The following is a 23,841-nucleotide window of genomic DNA, read 5'->3' on the forward strand; positions in this document are numbered from 1 at the left end:
TCAAGTGTTATTATTATTATTGTTTATTTTTTTTTTTAAATATTTATATATATATATATATGTAAATTTTTACTTGTAAGTTTAAAATACAAATTGTAATTATTTTAAACTACAGTGATGATCTGACATATGTATATATGTATTAAGACAAAAATTAACACTAGGAAGAATGATAAAAAAAATTATAATACAAGTTAAAAAAAAAAAAAAACAGTCAATTATAAATGTTGTAATTTACCGCCGTTACATAAATAAATACTTTATAATAATTTTCATTTGATTTCTAGGTAATTGTTTATGCCATACTTTACAACAAAAAAGTATATTTGAGAATTTACAAACAATCGATTGCGATCGTGTAGTACATTACTGTTATTCACAATATACACCTTTAAATTTAATTACAATCGTCACAACGGTTTGAAATATATATATATATATATAAGTACATACACATACATATACATATGTGTATATATATAAATATATATATATATATATTTTTTTTAATATAAAAACATAATTGATGTCAATCATTTAAGGCTGCCAGCGATGAAATTCTAGCCAGATCAATCACAATGCCGCTTTAACCCGTCAGTCAGGTTAGGTTTAAGTTGTAAAAATTTAAAACTTGTATTTGTGAACATTTATCGCTTTAAATAAATAATAATAAATTTTAAAAAAATTCACCTCATTGTAATCATACTAAATAGACATGTTCGGTAATACATTTTACTTATGTTTATCCTGTTATTAAATAGTTTTAATAAATGTAATCTTTCTTTAATTTTCATCACATCGTTTGATTTTTAAGAGCAGACAAAACTATTTAAATAACAATAATTTCATAGAACAAAATTGCACATAAAAAAAATAATCACGGCAAAGTATACAACACGTATTCTATCTAATTAATTAAAAATAATTATTTAAACTAATCGAAAAAAAAAATGTTTAACACCTGTAGTTTACGGCTAATTGAATGATTGTCAAAATAAAATTAACAGTCTCCGGACAGAATAATTAGGAGACTTTTAAGTTATATATTTTTTTAAATAATACTGACAGATTTTAATGATGATAACGATGAAAAAAAGTTTAAGAGTTAATGAAAAAAGATTACATTAGGTAAAACTTAATTGAAGCACGAAGATATTATAACAGTTAACATAAATGACAATACTAAGTCAACAAAAACGTCTAATTAGTATCATCAGATCGAGGTGAACATTGTTTGTGTAAAAAAACATTATACATTTTCCAAACCGTTTTAAAAAAAAAAAATTTGGTTCAAACTACTGGTCGCTACGATAATAAAACAAAATAATAAATAATCATCACAATTGAATTCAATTATGTTTTAAATATTAAAAAAAAAAATCGTATAGAAAGAAAAATATAACAAAATCGTTTTAAAATATCACTAATAAATATATTATATATAGATATACATATATTTATATATATAATATACTTGGCAATACTCGTTAAAATAAACTGAGAATGGTTTAAAGCAATCGAATGCCCCATCACCTTCAGACCACTTAGGAGTACAACGCGTGTGGTGATGGTGTTCTCCATTGCTACTGAGGTCCATTGTGAGGCAATCCTGTTTGATTGTTTTGCTGTAAAAATTGTAATTTATTTTATAACCAGTCTTTTTTTTTTTAGAAGGTCCAATTACTATAACATGGATGGAAAACTGTTTTTTAATAGTTTCGTTTTCATCGAACATCACTGTTGTTTTCGATAACATTTTCCATCCGTGTCTACTACGATAGACAATATTATGCGATACGTACCATTGTCATGGTTGGAAAATGTGGAGGTTGAACAACCATGTGTTGCGCAACAGCCGATAAATGATGTCCAAGTTTAGGGCCAACAGTGTCTTCAGCTTTTTCTTCTTCTCTTCTCTTCAGGCAAGCCGCTTTAGGATTGAGATTACGCTCTACAAAGGAACACGGAACACAAACAGTTAAATCCATGTTAATTTATAATAGTAAATACAAAAAAAAAAAAAAAAACACCTCAATTATAATTAACTAGGATCTAATAACTACTTAGTATAAAAATATCACAAACCTCTGACTTGTTGTTCCAACGACATAATAACTTCGACGGCCATGTTTAGAATACCCAATTTTGTTTGAGGCTTGTCCGTCTTTAGGTGTGTCATGCACATTCTTCCCAGCTCTTTCAGTGCTTCGTTAATGTCCCGTATTCGGATTCTAATATAAAAAAAAAATAATAATAATAAAAACATCGTACATAAAATTCAAAACTGCGTACTTTTGTTTATCCAACTAAATAAAACCACAATAACGTTTTAAAAAAAATTCAATCTACAATATTTATCCTATTCAAAAATTTAACAACATTGTCGTTATTGATATTATTTATTCATCTCTTGAAATGGTTATCGTTACATCATTATATTTTTATTATACTATAGCGGTATCATATTCAAGTTTTTGTTTTTTAAGATAATCTACATGACTTGTGTTGACACAACATTGTGAAAACGACAGTAAACTTGAGAATCATTCATTCGTTCATTAAAAAAGAAATAATGATTATAGTAAACAAATATTATACAGTGCAACCTAGTTTGTCGAGTCGTTTTTTAAGCTGTGTACAAGGAGTGTGACCGAGTAGAAAAAAAATTAAAAATCAAAATGTCACACTGACATCAATTTTAATGATAGTAATAATTTCATTCAACATATTGACCAATGGACCAATGTCAAAACCTAGCTTAAGTTGTTTAAACAATAATAAAACAAAAATGATAAAAAGGAGCCGAGAGCCGCTTTTGTCAGCGACAAAAAAGCTCACCTTTCCCGAGCGTTATTTGCTTGGCGACGCTCCTTCTCCCGTTGAGCTTTTAATTCAGGATCTTCGCACTCGTCGTCCACACTTGTACAACAGCAATATCAAACACATTACAAATAAAAATGTTGATCCACAACACTAAGCTTATCTTTTTATATCGAAATAATTAAAAATTGAAAAAGAAAACCCAAGTGTTAGATAGAAGAAAAAAGAATATTACAGATTCAAAATTTAGAGAGATTGATATATTAATTATAATATTTTTAATGAATTAGAGAAAAAGCTTGCACAAAACATTATATTAGTTATCGTATTATCATTCCGTAAAAACGAAAAAAAATAATTGTAGTTTAGTTTTTAGTAAATTAAGTGTATTACTTAACATTTTAATATTTTATCCGTTAACGATAAAAAAAAAATGTGCATATTTTATCCGTTTTTTCAAATATTATATTATACTCGAATTACCTCTCGCGGACATTGTTTGCCTGCCTTCTTTCTTTTTCTCTGTGCGCTTTCGTTGATGGATCTTCGTTGTCTTCGTCGGCACTCGAACAACTGAAAAATAATAACACAATGCACACAAATAAACATATTATGTCATGCAAGTCAGCACCAATTTCAATAAAGTGTAACTTTAGCAATATGATATTAACTTATAATCGTATTGCAAGCGATCATCAATCATGAAACTATGATTAATATTATAATGATAATAATATGTCTAAAACTTTTTTATCCTACTAAAAGGTTGATGATGAGGGAGCTTAAGTAATTATATATTTTGTTTTATGTTATTTATTTAATTTGCTTGTTTTTATTGTTATTAAATTGTGCAACTAGGTCCTTGTTCGCCTGACAGTTAAGTGCTATGCCATGAGGCTTAATAATATATTAGGTGACAAGATTTATATTATGACTATTTCTTAGATTACTTGTTAGATTTGTGCAAGTTTTTGTGTTATTAAAAGGTGTTATTTTATTTTTAATAATAATTATTCAGTTTTTAATATTATGATAAAAAGAAATAATAATTAACAAGCCCACCGTTAGTGTTTCTTTAACGAATATTATAAGTTAATGTGACTTTAAAAATGATTGGGGAAAAAATTTGCACATTAAACTTACTATCGGCGGGACCGTTTTGAATTTTTAATTAAAGACGAATCGTCAGGGGGTGAATTGACATTAACGATGCTATTTACTAACAAATGATCACTGCTTGAGGGCTTCGTATCCGAACTGTCTGGAGGTTCTTTCCGCTTTTCTAAAACAATCGAAGATATAATGTAAGAATAACGACAATATAATATGTAGTTAATCAGATAATAGATAATATCAGAGCCCGGTAACGTTTTCAGTATTAGCACAAGCTCCGATGAAATTTTTTTTTAAAAATATAAAACATACTGCTATTGCTTAATCTTTCGATTTTAATTGGTCCGTCACTGTCTGGGCAAGTCGGTAAAGTTTGGTATGTATTTGGCACGCCACCGACCGATGCTGCGGCTGAATGAGGACTTCCCTAAAAATGACAAAACACGATTAGAGTATTGTCAATATATTTATGATTTAGAAAACTATTTATCACTTACTAGGTGTTGATGATGATACAGCGGGACAATGCCTGCGGAGGAATGTTGAACACCGGCTAAACTTAATGCCTGACTCTCTGCATGGTTTCGTAGAACGTTAATAGCGTCGTCCAGTCTTTCTTCCATTCTAGTACCCTGTAGCGATAATGAATCAACATTAAATAAAAAATATAGATAAATATTTTAAACTTTTAAAGTGTAAAACGCAAAGCAATCTAAAATTACAAAAGCCCAAAACCAAAAAAGAAAAATTGCAAAATTCAATTATTTATAAATATTATATTATAATATACATTATTATTAAAACACTGATTAATATATTATTTTTAATGTTCCGACAACAATACGATTAATGATTGCGTTTTGTAGTCATCCGTTTACATACCATATGAATAGCTCGATGGTCGGTAGAAGGAAAATGAGGAGATCCAGGATGAGGTGCTACTACGCCAGGGGTCCAAGGTCCAGCGCTGTTTGCTGGCGCCATAGGTGCTAGAGGTGGTGGTGAACTTATAGGTGTCGATGGGTTTGAACTGTAACTACTGACACTCTGGTCAGTCGGATATATCTACAACACATATTATTCGATGGTATTTAATGAAACGAATATCCTATTTATTTTATTTTTCAGAATTTTCAGATATTTATTTCAGTAGAAGACACAACTTCTAAAACCACTGACGTAGATGACTTTTCAAGTACTACTATGGCTTAAATTGAATATATTATGCACAAGGCTCGCAAGGGAACAAGGATGAGGTACAATCAATCGATACGTTAAACGAGAATAAACAATCCATCCGAGTACCGAGTTTATATTATTATTAATTTATAATTAACAGCATTCGACCCATAAAAAATGACTGTTAATCAGTTGCCATTGTTAGTATAGTAAGATGTTAGCGTAAAAGCGAATAAAACTGTTATGCACCCTTAACGGTAAATATTATTATTTTTAAAAAGCGTACAATTATTTCCACAAATGAAATTATTCCAAAACAGGCGTGTGATAAGGTAAAAAAGCGACAAAAAATTATGAAATATAATATTTATCGTACTGATGCTAATGCTTTGCCAAGTGTATCACCAGGAGTTTGAATAGTGGGACTGTTATGTCCCGGGTACATCATTGAGCTAGGGGTAACTGCAATTGGGCTTGGAGCGGAAGGAGGAGCTCCGCGCAGACTTGACATGGGCGGTAGAGGGGAAGTCCCTAGTCCGTCAGTTGCAGGTGTAACTCCGCCGGGAGGTAAATTAGCATTTGGAACGATAGTGTTGTAGCCCTGCGAAAAACAAACATTAATAACATTGTACAAACATACGTATAAAACGGGCACAATGTCGCAACGCATGTCATTTTCCCTGCACACTGCACACAATCACCTAACCGAGTAAAATTATCTACTAGCAAGTCTTATCGTTGCAATAAACAAATAACATTAATTTCAATAACAAGTGGCTACTCCGTTTAAATTACCACTGAAGATGGTGGGCACTTACCAACTATGGCAACATCAGAAAAAATACAAAAAAAATCATACCATCGATAGCTGTTGTTCGTACCGAATATATAATTATACCTTACGTGGGATTTTTGGAAAATTTTTATGTTTGAGCCCTGCAAATCGGTTTGAAACGAGTAAGACACTCAGATTTTTGAGATTTACTTTTGAATCCTTTCGTCCTTCCGTTTGACCAAGAAGTTTGCCATAAATGAAATTGTGCAATTTTTTCTCAACAAATTGATTTTTATTTATGTTTCAAAACGATGTTAGATTTAGACAGTCAGCCTTAGTTTTTACCCTTAACTGGGCATTGCATCTTTAAAGATACATATATTTTATATATAACTGGCCGACCTAAAAACTACTAAGTATTTTATAGTTATTTTTTATATTTAATAATCAGCCCTTGCCAAGTTAAGGGTTAAAGTTACTTACAAAATCGTCACTAACTTTATTTTCAACAAATTTCAAAAACTTGTTTCGTTTTAAAGGTTACCTGATGTCAATACTTTTTAAGTCGCTTGAATAGGACGAGAAATTGGAAAAAGGCCAACGTGACGTTTATACATTCTGTTAAGTTGTATTAAGTAATTTTTTTATGTATACAGGTATTATTATTGATTTCAAACCGAGAAAAACATTCTGGTCAAACAGTAACACGAAGAGGTTCAGATTCAGATAAAAGTAGAGTATTATTATACTTTTTTTCTTCAATAATTTCTTCGCCTATTTGCAGGGACAATATATTATTGTTTTGTTCGCCTACTACGCGAGACAGTGCCTACACTACTTTACTAACGCCTAATAATAATCGGTGGTTACCATGTTCTCTGGGGTTAACATGGAATTCGTCGCTGGAAAACTGTTTGTCGGTATGTTCGGTGACGTGCTAAGCAGCGAATTCGGTGGATTTGTGTACGTGGTGTATGTCGTGGGAGACTGAAGTTGAGCAGTTGCACTGGTGGTCCAAACATCGCTGTTGTTTCCTGTACCATCTACCGTCAAACAATTAAAGTATTATTATTATCAAGTACAGATAATCAATAGTCGGGAAAACAATTGTAAATTACCTAAGTAATAAGAATCAGCGGCGTACACGGACGAACCGGGCTTTTGAGCAGCAAACCGAGCTGGATCTGGTGTGAATTCATCACCGCCATACTGAAACAACAACACACGGATGAATATATTAAAATATTTAAATCACATTAAACGTTATAAGAAAAAAAAAATCATTAATTAGTATACACGTTTGTAAATATTTCTGTTTTTTTTTTTTGTTTTTTATCCAGACATCTATTTCTTCAGGACGGCAATTCTTGTTGGTTAAGAGTTGTCAAACCGGTGTGAGGGTCGTAAAAAAATAAAAAATTAAAAAATATCCATAGGAAATTCGCTTTAACGGGTGTAGTAAAACTGACACAATCGAGACCGTTCCACCTGTACACAGCCAGAAGGCAAACCTAGGCCGGCGGCACTGACATTTTGTTCATTTATCATGCTTTTTTCTGGCATTATCCACACGGTTTAAATATTATACTAGGTTATTGCATCTCTACACCCTCCCTATCCTAGCCTTTCGGTATTATCATCATTTATAGTATTTGGATGTACCCTTCGAGGCTGCCACTTTGTGAATTGATAATATAATAAAGTGGGGGGGGGGGGATATGCAATAACCTAGTATTATATTTAAGCCATGGCATTATATCTATAGTTCATCTATTATAGTAGTCTGGCTGCCATCCTCAAAACCAATATGGCAGACGGCGTTTTTCGGTCACTCGCAAGAACCACCAATGTAATGTAAATATACAATGTTTTGTACCGGCCAGGTCAGGTTTGTATTTATACAATTAAATTGGTTTTTTTCCCCCCGTTAGTATATTTGATCGAATGCCATTTTTTTGGTGATAAAAGCGAGTCGTGCGCTTAAAACAAACGCTTAGGTATAATAAATCGCAGGCGCTCGTGAAAACGACGTCAAGTCACAAAATAATAATTGTGTAAATGAGGTTTGTTTGCATAAAAAAAAAAAAACCCGTCTATTTCAATGTGCGCGTAGTACCACCAAAAGTTGATGCGGCACCGTGCATTTTAAGTCTACTGAAATTGAATAACCATGTTTATATATTGCGTGTTTAATATCTCAAAAGTAGACGACTCAACAACGCTGTTTGCCTTCTAGTATTTGCGGTGTACAATATTTATGGGGTCGACGACACAACTCATATACAAAGCCATCAGTTTCAAACGTATAATATAATTAATAATTCCGGGTGCTCCGTGGGCGCGTCTTTTGGGTCACTTGAGTCGAGTCGATGCCTTATGGTTTTTAATTTTAATGTCATAAGAGTCTAGTCAGTTTTATGTTTATTATTATTAAAACGAATTTTCAAATTGCGGTAGGCAACCGTGTGCAACAGGATGATTTTGTACTACTAAAATGCTCCGATAATTACAAAATATCCTGATTTGACGTTTTTAATCAGTTTATTTTCGGCTCTCTTGAAAAGTTTAACCAAGTTGTTGCGTTGACACACATGTCGTACGTCCAAAGTTTTTGGACAAATTTGTTACACATTGAGTGTAAACACCAATAAAAGGAATTAATTTAAAAAACATGTACCAGCGGAAGTTCTTTAATACTAAATTACTACACATAATATCTACTATGATGAAAATAATTGACAAAATCATGTCAATACTCTGAAAATGTTTTTGGGACAATATAGATTTCGATTAAAACTAAAGGATACGGATGATTTTGGGGCTGATTTGTGGCCCAGCTGTTGATCAGAATTTTAATTTAACAAAAACATCATTAAACTGTACACAACAACCAAATGAATCTGACCTACACGTGACAACGATATTATATAAACTCTATTGACATAGCTCTGGTGTAAAATTTCTCGAACAATCTAAATTGCTAGAGATAGATAATGAAGCACACAGCACACAAATCCGCAGGGTATTTAGCTAAGCCAATTCGGATATGGACACCGAGAATTCGCGCCGAAGATAAGCTATTACTATATCAAACCACTTTCTCTCATCGTCCATTAAACATACTACAGTACACAACCATCTGGCGCTTGCGAGGCCTAAGTGTGTGACGTTACATGTGTAATATTATATCCAATTAGAATACCTAATATTATTAATAATAATAGTAACACGCCGAGTGACTAATTTGCAAAATTCTACGCCAAAACGAGTATGGTTCGGTTTTATTTACTCACAAGCGGTTAAGTAGTCGCGATGCCGGTTTTTTTTTTTTTTTTTTATATAAATTTTAAAGCCACCATTGAGGCGTGCGCACAAATGGCAAAGTATAAGTACACACCGTAACGGTTAAGCAAAATACTTTTGAGAACTTTAAATTTACATCGAAAACTAGATCAATGCCGTCTAATTACATGGAAAATATACATTTTTAATTTAACACACAACAGGATTTTGTAATACAACTGACAACATATGGTTATCATATTAGTAGAGGGGTAAATAAATCAAACATAATAACTCAATTCTGACTAGGTGTTATTCGATGCCTTTTTTTATAAAAACAAAAGTTGAATAACAATAAAATATATAACTCAAATAATGTATCTTCGAAATAAAAAAAAGTAATGTTTTAATAAAAAAAAAAAAAAGATTTATCTCTTTAAATAAGTACATATTGTGTTTTGTTTACAAGAATTACAAGTTAAAATTTAACAAAACGTAGTCGGATAAAACTAAACTAAACTAACCAACCAACTTAAATAGAATTATTAACTAGCAAAACATGCAAAATACAAATTCCAAATAACTATAATCTACAAGCTTCAAAATGAATTTTGGCCATGCTGACCCCGTTGGGTTAGCCTTAAGGAGAAAAAATGCATTTTGCTTTTAAATCCTTGTCCTACTCATTATGAGGATATTGGCGGCATTGCCTTCGGCCGACTTAGTATAGTTTTGATATTATTTTTACTTTAGACATACCCAAGCCTTGTACTCGTGTACACAAATTGGGCAAATTAAAATAAAGAAATAACCATAAAAAATCTCAGTGTATATTTTCACCAACATTTCTACAAACCTAACCAAACCTCTTACAATTTATAATCGTTGGCTTCTTGTCAAAAAATTGCATTAACTCGTTCGTTAGTACTTATTTTAATTTTAATTTTGCTTTGACAAAATGTATACACCTTTTGTGTACAATGTACACCCCCCCCCCCCCCACTCCATCTTAATAAGCCACCGGTATGGCAGACCGATATTATACTTTATTTTATAGTGTACACAAAAAGGACATGATGTATGCAACATTATATAACTTTGTTATAGTCGTACATTGCTATGTGTACGGACAAAAATAAAAGCATTTGTATTCGAAAAAAACACAAAAGATGCAATATTTCTTTTTAATCAAACGTCACGAGCAATATCTCGGCCGAGCTTTGCTAGCCTGACAAAGAAAAAAAAATGATAATGTATTGCAATCCGTCAATGTCGACCGACGACGGTTCAACTTGTAATATTTGATAATATAACTCACATAGTACTTTTATACATACATGTTTGTGTGTGTGTGTGTGAATATGAATACATATTGTGTACGTTTGGACTACTACAGGGTAGAAGGGTCAAACACTATTTTTACTAAAAATATGCCTTCTATCTGTTTTTTTATTAAACAACAATTCGCACTTATTTAGAGCTAATTGGACGTCGTGGAAATACTATTTTATTTTTTTCAAGTAGGTACTTGTTGCACTCACAACCAGAGCCTATCGTAGACGATAAATAGTGCATTTAAGCGTTTTAGTTTTCATAAAAACTTTATCTCTGTTTTTTTTTTTCAACATTCAACAAATCTGCTACGATTTTCCATCCTCTTGTATTGTACGACCCAACACGTGTTGTCATTTACATACAGTATTTTTTTTTCTTACATAAATCACTCATGACTCATCACTTAGTGGTACTGTAACATTACTATTTGAACGATCAAATGATTTATTAAACAATATTCTAGCGCCGACCGTTTCTTCATTTCTCCATTCTCTGGCTACTCTTTGCCAGCATATCCGACTTAACAAATCTTATCAAATTAGGTCCAGGAAATTATTTTACATACATTAGTAATAAAATCACTATTGAGAAACCATTTCGAATCCGTTGATAGTAAAAAATGTAAGAAATCAATATAAAATGGTATAGATACTGTAATGATGTTTATAATTATTATATTGTTAGGATATTCTTTTTTGGATTTTTTTCCTTGCAAGTAATCCTAAAGTAATTCTCAAATTTACAAGTAATTCTACTGTTCTTCGAGAACATTATTGAACATCGCCAAACTTGTAAACGTACAAGGTGTCGGATGAGCGAACTTTTTCCACTTTTGGTACTATTCCCGCAACCTGTAGACTTGCTACACAAAGGAATCAGTTCGTCGGTTAACAAAAATATACTATTGAAAGCACATATTATTTATATTATCATTGTAATACCTCCTCCGCATCGAATCCGTATGCAGTAGGCCCAATGATACACGCACGACGGACGTTTAAACACTATAATATTATGCGATCGATCCGCAAACAAGGTCAACAGCAGCAGCGGCGGCGATGACGATGGAATTTTTTATATTTTTTTAAAAATTCAACAAATTTTCAAAGCGTAGAACACAATAGAGCAAACCTACGACCGGGACAGACACGACAATGATAATTTCGCAATGCAATACTTACACCGTTCGATCGGTGACGACGATGGCCTTAGAAAGCCGTGCACCGAGCATTTATAATGATTATTATTATCATCATTATAAAATATATATATATATATATAAATATTATAAAAGTTATGTAGGTACGGTCATAATATGAAAAAAATCGTCATCATAATCTTATTTTTATTATTGTATATTTGACAGACAGACAGGCAATCCCTGAGTGCGTTAAAAATAATACACAATGCACATCCATACACACATCTATCTATCCATATGTTCAAGGAGACTCCTCGTCAAGTGTACGGATTGTAAAATTGTATTATTTATAGCTAATATATTATGGCAAAAGACGAAGAAAACCACCGCTAGAACACGTATACGTTTTATTTTTTTTTAATTTATGGTAACTTGTTTTTATTTGTCTTGGATACCAAAAATATTATGATCGAACGAGCCCCTTCGCCTTCCCCTCCCCTCACCCTAGAATTCGGTATCCAAATATAACGACACGTTCAACGCGTAGGTATAGGTATATATTATAATACACCACAGCCTAAATCTAAATAGGTACGTGTCGAGGTAAAAAAAAAAAAAACGCTAAACCGACCAACAATAAATAATATAACAATTGCAAACAAAATACACAAAAATAAAACTTTGAACAATTCTTAAAACGTATCGAAACGATTCAGTGTTTTAATCGAATTTCAATTATGTAATTTCGTTAACAAAAAATCAATATTTCTCCGTCCCGTTTATCGACTCTAAAGTTGTAATATAATAAACTATTTAAAATATTATAGCTGTACAACACACGTTAACAATACGGTATTAATTCATTTTGATAACTAAATAATTCATACTTGACACTGATACGTGTGTTGTGTATTTTTTTTATAATACCTTAACCAACTTAACTCTTGTGCACGTGTTGAGATACAAAAGGTCTATAAAATTACATTTACATTATTTAAGATCAAAAACAAAAAATGTACACACATAGGAACACCATAAACACACACAAACGTCGCTTAATACTTGTTTTATTTATCATAATAAAAATTAAAAAAAAAAGGATTATTCGGTTTTTGGTTTAGTATTTTTTTTAAATTTTTATACTTAAAGAAAACAACAAATTTTTCTAACAGCAAACGAGACTTACATTTCTTATAACCAATGTTTTTTTAAATTATTTTTATTATCGGGTCCATTTGACCGGGCGTGACTTGGACAAAAAATACAAGACTGTAAGATTCTAATACTATATTACAATAAACAATACTATATGGTATGTATAAGGCGCATATACAACCGCACCGCGTTTTGGTCCATTACACAGGGCAATTATATGTATATATACACACATACGGGATTGAGAGATGGCGACCAATACCGAGTTGGGTGGTGTCGAATTTGGTAAAGTAATTAATGAAGAGTCGTTAAATAATTTTTATTATGAACTCTCGACGCACAGCACGAATAGTACACATTGGAATAGTTTTTTTTTTTATATACTATAATACATAAAAGGAGTGTGTGTGTGTGTGTTCAGAATTGTGTAGCCGAGTATTATTTTGTTCAAATAAAAAAAAAATTAAAAAAAAAACGTCGTTTTTAGTAAAAACATGTCGACGCATTATAATAATTTACTAAAACACATCGATCGATTTTTATTATTGATTTGAGTGTAAACACGCATTTCACAGTTTAGTTCGGTGAACCCGGCTACTGTTTAGTTCCTGTATACAAAATACACAAGTGTATATTCGCGTTAATATTATTACTAGACAAAAAGGGTGGTAAAGTTGTGTAAGGTAACTTATCCGGTAACGGTGTAGACCACAAGTGTTGTGTGAAAACAGAGAACATTAGAGTTCATAAACGATGATCGGATGATCAATACACATTTCAACACATTTATGGTCATTAACATCCGAGCTCTGGTTGTGTTTAAGACAAAAAAAAAAAATGAAATAAATGCACATCACAACGAAGAAACGTGTTTAAGACAAAACGAGACGACGAGGAAAACAATCACAACAATTAACTGTAAGACAAGACTTCCTACTTTGGCGAATTAAGGAATTCTACCGCATACCTCTACCGGATTGTATAAAGAAAACGCCGACCACATAATAGAGTAGTAAGTATATTTATTATCATTATCGCTAAACACATAATAAGTAATGTAATATGGTCAAAGCTGCTACCGTCGTTTTTCTATTCCTCGTTCTAGGTTGCTCCGACGTTTTCCGTATATAAACCAATACAAAAACAAATCCAGTTTCGGATCGACAAACCAAACAATGGACAATGACGATTTTATTGCGTTTACCAATTATCACTATATGGAACGTCCGGTAAATAGTTACTTTTGATATATTTTTGTCTACAACACAATAAACCAAAGAAAAGAAAACTGCCAATGTAAAATAATAATTTTTGTAACATTACTTCATATTACTGAGGTCTGTAGTGAAATCCAAACTACAGAAATCAAATTCAATAATAGAAATCCAACCCGTTTGTTTTGCACAAAAGGTACCAACAAGCAAACATAGTAGTATTTCTAATTTTGTCCAAGTTAAACGGGGTGGTGGTTTTTACACACAACATATTTTGAATGCTCTGAACACCGCCGTTTGTGTCTTTCTAGAATATGATAATATACTCTTACTGTACGCTAATGAGAGCACCGTGGTGGTATACTTAGACGATGATACACGTGTATTACGTTATTTTATGTAGGTGCACATTGTGATTTAGACACAAAAATCAAAACCAGACAGCTGTGCGTGTGGGCCTTGCACCATACGCGAACCGAAATCGGGCAAATCAACCTTGTACAACGATTATTGGCGTAAGCGCAACGTAAAAATTATGAAAATGTCTTCGACCGAAAGAGAGAAATAGTCAAAATAAAATACACACATAAAGTAGTGTGGGTACAACAGCACGTGCGCAAAGAACGAGAATAATTATTATACAAGCAAACATATATACATACATACATACATATAAATATATTATATGCGTGGAAAAAAAAAATAGAGACATAAAATATATTAAATTGTAAGTAGGCTCGCAGAGCTGGGCGCGTAAGAAGGGGAAAAAATCAAGCATGTTTCGGAGGCGCGGCGGGTAGGAGACCATTGTTGTGAGGATGCAGGCAGGTGTGTTTTTTAACATCTGCCAACTGGTTTGGCTCACCTTACAAATAATATAATCAACAATAAAGACCTACTTATAGCTGCTACTCTGTACATTTACGTGTACGGTTTAGAACTGCCGTTGGCTGCACGGTGAATATATATATTCGTGGAAACGCAAAAGCTTTCCACGCCAAAAGAAAATCCGACCGTCGAGTACAGACGTCGGATGTTAAATAGGCTACAAGCTTTGTTACAAGCGCACGTGGATAATAATATGATTTTAATTTGGTAAACCATATTTTCCTTGGAATTTGTCGACGAGAATTCTCGCACGCCAAGCGAACCGTGAAATATTTTCAACGAGACACATTATCTAAGAGATAAATAAAGATCGGTACGTTTCATCAAACAGATACCGCAGTTGTTTTGGACCGGACTATTGAGAAACAAATTGTATTCTTATGGAAGTTTGTTGTTCGATTTTTTTTTTTAAATTAAAGTAATTTGGAAAAAACACAAATTTCGCCATCCCAGTTTTAATGTTTTTAAAAGTTTTTTTTTGTTTTCCTAAAACGTTAAATGCATGTAATAAAGGCGTTGAGTAGTGTCGTCGCAGAGTAATGGTCGGATGACGACCGGAAACGGTGAGTAAACAAACAACCCAGCGGGCGAAAACGGATAACCCGAAACGTGGGGGTTACGGGAAGTGCTCGCTTCTGTTACCTGTTGCTGCTGCTGGTGGTGCTGGTGTAGATGAGATTTGGTGTCGTCAGGTGACGAATAGGCCAGGTGGCCGACGTCCGTGGAGGCGATCACGCCGCCGTCGCCGGAATCGTACGATTTGTACCCGTAACCGTCGAGTTGAGTCAACGCCAACAGGCCTATGCCGCCGCCACCGCAGCCAACGCCGCCGGCGTCCATGTGCACGTCGGTGGTAGAAGGCGAACCGCCGTGGAGCGGCACGGGCGTCATTCCCGGTTCCGGCTTGACGTCGACCTCGAGCTTTAAGGGGTTGGCGTACGTCGCGGTGCCGGCCGACAGCCGGAGGTAAAAGTACGGGTCGTTGCCGCCGCCGCCGCAAGCGGACGTTTCTTCTTCCCTGGTCCGGTAATGGTGCATGTCGGCGGGCCGGTACGTCGTCGGCCGTACAGCACCCTCGGCGGCGGGTAGGGGAGGGGGGGGGGGCGTGCGGAAGGGTCGTCGGTTTACGCGGCCGAAACCAGAAACGCGGCGCCCAGATGGTCGTCGGCGAAGACTGCACAACACCGCAACGGCGGCACGTGAGCGAACGCTAGACGACTGCGAAGGCGAATGCGGACACACGCTTGTAGTACGTACACATACACGACGAACACACACACACACACAGGCACAGGCACACGCACACTGCCGGGACGAGACTGTACCGCTACGGCTTCGGCGTGTCCATTGTCACAGCAAGTCGTCGCCACACTAAAAACCGTTTTGCCGCGGCGGCCGCAGCGCCCGAAGGAAGCAACAGGCTACAATAATAATTTATAATATTATATATTATTATATATATTGTATTGTACACAGCCGCCGCGTATACTATGCCCACCACGAGTCGCGTGCAGTACAGTGGAACACGGACGTACTACCACTATTACCACCTCCACCGGCGCCTACCTCTTTCCGAACGCCAACGCCCCCCACCAAAACTCGCTCTATAACATACGGCTGCACGCGATCGCACACCGTACGCGTACCATACGAAAACGCAGCAGCATAATATTTATTATGCACTAGACCCTCGGCGACATTGTTGCCAACCGCAGTCGTCCACGGTAATCGGACGGCTGCGGCGGCGGCGACGCACGCACTACGCAGTCATTCGCCGGCACCACGCACGGCCACAATGGGATAGGAGAATAAAAATATATAATACAAATGAAATTGCCGTCGACGTTTTCCCCAAACAATAAAGCGTCTAATGAGCGCTTATTATCGCGCGTACCTCTATACATAGTGTTGTTGTTATTAGGTTCAAAAAAAATGCACGTACGCATATTATCCGAAGAGAGTGACAAAAACATCAAACAACAATAACAGCTTTAACGAGATCTGGGGGGAGGCGACGGCTGAGATCTATAATATTACAATATAATATAATACCGAAACCCAATAGTTCCTCTAGACGTGGGGGTTTTTACTGCTGTGTTACCGACCCCCATCTAGAAATCAGATACGCCGCCGCACTTGCGCACCGGGTCGTGTTACCCCGGCGGCGTTACAGGTTCCGGCCGAGGAACCCGTAGTAGTGGTGCAGAGCAGAGCCTTTGTCCCATAGAGTAGTAAAGAATAAAAATATATGAATTAACATATACTAGCCAACATTGGTAAGCGATTGTTACTCTAAGACTGACTTTTAGTCCTACGGTTTGCGTCACGTAAAAAACTACTATATCGAAAATTTCAAAAAATCTAGACGACAAGCACCCCCCCTCCCCCCAAAAGACGGTTTTTGAAGAAAATACAAAACAAAAATATGTAATGTACGTGCCTTTGGCCGCGGGTGGCTCGGGATAAGATTATAAGAAGCCAAAGAGAAGAAACCGAAGATAAAAACCGTGACGGGGCGGCCATAACGACGACGACGACGACGGTGCAATCCGAACACACGGTTTACAACCTAACAACAAATACACATACAAGTGATGATGATGCTACGCCGCCGTCGCTGCTGCTGTTGCTGTTGCTGAGGCGATCCCACCTACACGGGATGCCACTTTGCCAGATGTTACAAAACTACTCCTCTCTCTACACACACACACTAGCACAGCGGTCCTCCTTTCTTCACACAGCGTTTCGGCGGTACACACACGCACATTCACACAAATCATATTACTCAGCACACACACACACACACGTATATAGTATAGTATAGATATAATATTATATTATATACTACACTGTTGTGTACTCCATCGACACGCTGAACCACCGTAGCCGACGACCCGTAAAGCGAAACCGGGTTGTTGTATCTTGCACAGACTCCCTCTCCCCCCATCCCTCGCCGCACCCCCGGACCGTGATAAATGTTTTATTTCGTCGACTACCGAACACCGCGTTTACAGGGTTTGAAATCTTAGGAAACCGAAAAATAAAAAATTCTCCAACCAAAAACAAGAACACCGCACTAGACACTAGAAAATTGCACGAAAAGTGACCACCACAGACGTGACACACGTGCACGTTTTCTTGTATAATTTGTATTTATTCTTTTTTTTTTGGTTCTAAAACAATAATTATTAATCTTCAGAAGACCAACGAAGATGAGAGCATCTGAGAATACGACGTTCATGAGTCACTACATAATATCTTGAGATTTTTTTTTTTTTGCTGACACACCGCTATCGTATTCGCATAAGTTACACATACTATTAATATATATATAAATAGATATATACTCAATACTCGGTTAAATTAATTACAAAATTAATACAAGTGTATGAGAAAATACACGAGAAAAAGCCGACTAAAAATATACAACGAAAAAGTAGTTTAATTTGTTTTCAAAACGACTATTGAAATAATATTCAAACAAATTACAAAGTACCCGTATCAAATTTTGATCGAGCAAGTTGAGTAGAGCATATATTATTTTGTAAACGTAGGTATTTAAAAATATGATAGGTACTGCCAACTAATTTTCATTATTTTAGAACACACTATCAAAATGTAAAGCCGGTTTCGAGACATTTTTTAAAATTTTATATTTTACAAATATCTTATTTTGTTGAACAGATAATTCCAAAAAGAAAAAAATACATTCGAATTCAATAATTAGCATAATATTTCGAGGGTATATTATTATTTATTTGAGTACATTCAATTTCATATCAGAAAATAACATCTACAGCCCATTTTAAGATTTGTGTTGGTACACACATTTTTTTAGCGACGCCTTTTTAACTCGGATTGTAATTGTAATTTGGAAAAAATGTATTTATTAAATACCAACAGAAAGTGTCATTCGTTATTTTCACAAGCCCTCGTCCTTAATTTTTCAACTCAAAATTTAAACAAATCTTTGCCCAAACAAGTGTTTTCCTAAAAATACACTATTTGTTGGACACAATTTTGGGAAACATGAGCTAAAAATCAAGTTGAAATAAAATATTTTTTCAAAAAACAATTTCTACTACTGCAAACTGCAAACTTATTTAAAAAACAATAAAAACCATTTTTATATTTTACGGTGTTATAGGAGTTTTTTTTTTTTAAGAAATCTGGACTACAATATATAACTTAGGACCTTGAAAAAAATTAATTAAATAATTATATCCTCAGCCTGAGTACATAGGTAATAAAATTGTTAATATCTTTTATAATATTTAATTATCCATTCAATTGACGACGGCGGCCACATGGGCAAATCCGAGACTCGGCCAATCTACTTTTCGAATCTCAAATTATTTTATTCACCGTTTATTACAAATTAAGTGTCTATAAAAATATATTTATTTATCATAAAGGAGTATATTATAATATAATAGACAAACAAGTTGGAGTGGGAAAAAAAAAAAAAAAAGAATTAGCGTGGTCCAAACAACTTATGAGAATACTTAGGAGGGGGGGGGGGATATCAATATAAAAACTTGACCAACAAGCCAACTCAGATAGTTACCAACATAGTTACAGTTATAAAGTATTTACCTAAAAATGTACCCTGCAAAGTGGTCATCGATTGTTATTAGTTTTATTTTACTTGTCATTTTTCTTTATGATATAACAATATCATAAAATGTTATAAAGTTTTTAAGTAAACGAACAGGACGATCACAATGACTAAAAGGCCACAACAATACGGCTATGCTAAGTTGCGACGCTTCTATAAATAAAAAATACGTATATTTTAAGCCCTAACAACCTAGAACAAATTTCTAAAGAGTCTATAGTGTACAATATGCTTTAGGTAAGCTGTTCAAATACGAGCAATGTTTTTTACCACACTGCGTTCAGACGAAAGTGAGACAAACGCAAAGTTATCACTTAATGCCAACCTGAAATATACTTCCTATTAGAACATGACAAAAACAGTTGTATTTATAACTTTGACATAGAAAAAACATTTGGTTCTTTTAATTTTTTGTATTTTAATTTTGATTCAAGTCTAAACTGGGAGTGGATTGTACATTAAATCCAGATGAAACCTAAATATTGGACCAAGTTTCAATATTTGACCAGCCCTCCTTTAATTTAAATAAAATGTTTTATTATTTAATTTTTAAATAAATTCCAAAAAAAAAAAAATAATAATTGTCAACCGTTTTCCTAAAAACTGCTTGTTAAAACAGAGTTAAAAACACGCATATATCATACCTTGTAACAAAGTAAATTTTAAATCATAGCGTTTAAAATGTGTTTACTATTAATTGTGAAAGTTTAGTCAGACACAAATATCGAGAACATCTAATGTATGCTAATGTAGAACTAAAAGACCGGTCAAAATTTTTTTATCAAAGTAAATAATTAATACCTAATACGTTATATTTTATTCATCCGTAAGATAGTTTAAAAAGAATTAGATTAGATATATTATTATTTTAGATATTACAATTTTTTATACTATATTAATATACCGAATTTACTAATATAGTTTGGTTTAGCTTATTACGGAGAAAGCTAGTTTTAGGAGCTAGAAGATTTCTGTTGAAATATTTTTACGCCAGTTAACACCAAATAAAAGCATTACAATAGATTCAATTTCTGTAGACATTTTTATATACAACATTTGAATTTTTCACCGAGTAATGCCTACGCTTTTATGAAGTTAGTAAAACACAATAAAGCGGGTAAATTTATAATTATTATATACAATTCTTACCCAGTGATGAGGAACTTCAACTTCTGACGGTTCTGCTGGAGGTGAATCGATACTCTGTAAAATACATTGAGACTACAGTAACAAAATGTCCAATCGGCACAGCAAACAATTGGTTTTAAAATAATACATTATTCTTTGCAACGAAAACTATTACACTTATTGTATTATTTAGGTCTTAGCTTACCTCTCTTTTTCTTTTTACTGCTGTACCAGCTGTAGTCGTAGGAAGGGGTTTCCTTGGAGTGTTACTGAACGGAAAATAAGGAGAATCTGGACTAAAAGTTTCAGGACCAGAAGCAAAGTTATTTCCATATGCCTGAAAAATGTACAAACAAAATTGTTAATACAAGCGTTGTATAATAAAATAACATCTAAAAACCATTATTTTTAATGATAAAAATAAACACAAATGTTTAATTCAATGCCGTCCACAGCAGTGAAAACAATGTTTGCTAACATAATATGTACATTCTAAAACGTTATTATTATTATTTTTTTTTTTTTGATATAGGTACCTATTTTAATAGATTGCTATAAAAACGGACCAGTAAACTTAATAACAAATAAATCAATAATCCTTACCATTCCATTTTCCATATTGTATGGCGGCTGAAACCCTGATTTTTCTGAAAAACAATAAATTGTGTAATTAATATTGTGTTGAAAAAGCAATTAATACGGGCACAGCTACAAATCAAATACAACTGTACAAGGTAGGTATAATAATTTATTTTATATAAATCTATTTTTTTTTTTTTAGATAACCCAAATTGGTTGTTTGACAACAATGTGCACATTTTATTGTAGGTAGATGTAATGTTACATTAATATGCTGTTGTTATTCCACATGAAATGAATGCAAATTAAGTATTGGTTTACCTAAATAAAATCAAAACACAGAATGGAAAAACCTTATCCGTTTAAGTGTTTACAGAAATTTCGATGAAGTTATTGTAGTTATTACATTATAGTAACTTTGATTCAAATTACATTATATTATTGACGTTTGTGTTCTGTGTAACCACTTGAGAACGGCGAGTCTGGCTGAATTATACGCTGGGAAGACGACGAAAATAATAAATTAAAAATAATGTTGAATGGGGTAAAAATATATTTGAAAAATAGTTTTTCATTATGACTATACTTGTAAAACGTTATATTGTAAAACGTTTTAAATTAAAAATAAAAGTATCATTGCAATATAATTTATCAGGGAAAAATGTTTAAGCCCCAAAACATTAACGTACTGGATTTACGCAGATGCGTGCACAACGGATATGTTTACAGTGTTATAATTTATTATCGTTGAACACGGCCTCTGATGTTGTTAGGGATATGAATTATGAAAATATGCTCAAATTTGCATTTGCAGATTTTAGTAACGAAACAAATAGGGGTTGCTCGAGAACAAATGATATTATGTCAGTTGGGGTGAAAAAAAAAATCAAGTTAGGCAATTCGGTGTACACGCAGATATGTGTGGTGCAGCCACCGAAAAGGGTAGACGCCGACGGGTGTCCAGTGCATCGGCCGGACGGTGGACAAAATAATATTATGTTGGCCGCGACGGACGACGGTCCGGGCGAAAACGACGGAACGCAAAACAAAACTGGCCGTCGTCACGGCGATAACGACGTGCATCACCTTTTGTTGTTATTGTTATTGTTGATATCTAATGTGGACCGAAACCGTCGGCGGCAGGAACCACAGACGCGACCGGTTGTGCTTCTAACTATGTTGATGATAATGATAATAATAATAATAATAATAATAACAACAACAACACTGATGACACGCAAAACGATTCAACATCTCCACCAACCTGGTTGTTTGTTAGCGATTTTGTTGAAGCAGTTCTGGAACACCTCGTACAAATGCATCGGCTCATCGTCGCTTGTCGCCATTTTGGGTTTTATAAAATGTTTCACAAGTCCATCGGTTTGAAAACATAACATGAACTTTTCACGGGTCACGAACGACCGACGGGGCCGCGTAGACAACGTTATGCGACATGACGGCACCCAATGTAAGCGTCAGATGTCAGATCGTACCTATCATAAGCACTGCCCGCGACCACGGTGCATACGGACGGGGAAAAAAAAAACAACACCAAAACCGAAAACCCTCGGCGCGGCGCAATCCCTGCTCTACTACTGCCTACTGCTGCTGAGTGCTGCTGCTCGACTCGCCTCGGCTCGACTGGCCGTCGGTGGCGGGGCGGCGGGGGACACTTTTGTTGGCTAGGAGTGTAGGGGAGGGCGGCGGCGGCTGCGGATCCTTCCGCACTCACGTCGCCCCGCCGTGCACGCACGCACGCACACGCATCGTAGAAAATGGCGCAGTGTAGGCACACGGTAAAAACGCGGCCGAGTTTTCGTTGCCTCCGTACAATCTCCCCGCGTGCGCCCGACCACCAACAGTGTGGCCAACACAACGGCGACAAACGCGAATAATGTTATGCTACACAACGATAATATTTTATATTACCTACTGTACTATACACACATTAATCGGTACACGATAAATTATTGTGTAAACCGCCGACGCCGCCGCATATAAAATTAAATTCTATCTATTCTGTGCCCAAACTACACGTAATTATCATCATTATTTTTTTTATAATAATAATTGATAAAGCCTGTTGTGTTAAGGGAACGGAAAGCGCTATTTATTAAGGGGCAAAGGATAGGCAATATTGGACAAAAATTGATCTGGTAGTAATTGTTAATATGCCTATTAGTTTTATGGTGAAAAGATGTTAAACGATATAACAAAAAAAAAAAATTATTTTGGTACCTTTAAACCCAATTTGAATAAAATACCATTTTGGAGTTATTTCCAATTAAATATTATGTAGGCAAGTGGGGCTGTACTTCTTTATGGTCGATGGTCAACTATTTTTTAACGACTAATACTAATGTCAGTTTGCACAAACTATACACGCCTACAACATTAAAACTAATATTGATTAAACTACCCTTGGGTTGTGCTTGGATATATTAACCAAAATTGATTTAGTGAAAACAGCCATAAAATAATTATCTCTACAGCGCAGCGGCTGGATACTTTCAAAATTGAAAAAACAGAGTGATTGCTTAACAATGACAATTTAGAAATAGTGGTTTAAAACTGGTTCGCAACCAGTCAAAATTGTCAGTAAAAAATTGACAAA

At 34.4% G+C, this 23,841-nt stretch overlaps 1 protein-coding gene across 7 annotated transcripts; it reads right to left on the bottom strand.

Annotated features, from left to right (window-relative positions):
* Positions 1 to 191: 191 nt before the first annotated feature.
* Positions 192 to 22,836, bottom strand: LOC126844337 (transcription factor 12). 7 transcript variants are annotated; one of them, XM_050582468.1, is made up of 16 exons: positions 22,492 to 22,836; positions 21,252 to 21,295; positions 20,854 to 20,985; positions 20,670 to 20,723; positions 7,006 to 7,096; positions 6,758 to 6,930; positions 5,489 to 5,713; positions 4,816 to 4,998; positions 4,431 to 4,565; positions 4,246 to 4,360; positions 3,964 to 4,102; positions 3,304 to 3,393; positions 2,839 to 2,919; positions 2,086 to 2,231; positions 1,803 to 1,951; positions 196 to 1,625 (listed from the first exon to the last, which is right to left on the bottom strand). In XM_050582468.1, exons 1-16 carry the CDS (start codon positions 22,622 to 22,624, stop codon positions 1,584 to 1,586), a joined length of 1,932 nt encoding a protein of 643 aa, XP_050438425.1. In that variant the 5' UTR covers positions 22,625 to 22,836; the 3' UTR covers positions 196 to 1,583. The 7 variants fall into 7 exon arrangements, with proteins under 7 accessions (XP_050438430.1, XP_050438427.1, XP_050438424.1 ...); XM_050582470.1 differs by lacking the exons at positions 20,670 to 20,723; positions 20,854 to 20,985; positions 21,252 to 21,295; positions 22,492 to 22,836 and adding an exon at positions 15,545 to 16,410 and having other exon boundaries at positions 194 to 1,625; positions 4,045 to 4,102; XM_050582467.1 differs by lacking the exons at positions 20,670 to 20,723; positions 20,854 to 20,985; positions 21,252 to 21,295; positions 22,492 to 22,836 and adding an exon at positions 15,545 to 16,410 and having other exon boundaries at positions 194 to 1,625.
* Between the last annotated feature and the right edge of the window lie 1,005 nt (positions 22,837 to 23,841).

This window comes from Adelges cooleyi, unplaced genomic scaffold (assembly GCF_023614345.1).
Source record: "Adelges cooleyi isolate 19-005CV unplaced genomic scaffold, UGA_ACOO_1.1 ACOO_flye_CR_arks_rails_tigmint_CR_PRNA_651, whole genome shotgun sequence".
NCBI lineage: Eukaryota > Metazoa > Arthropoda > Insecta > Hemiptera > Adelgidae > Adelges > Adelges cooleyi.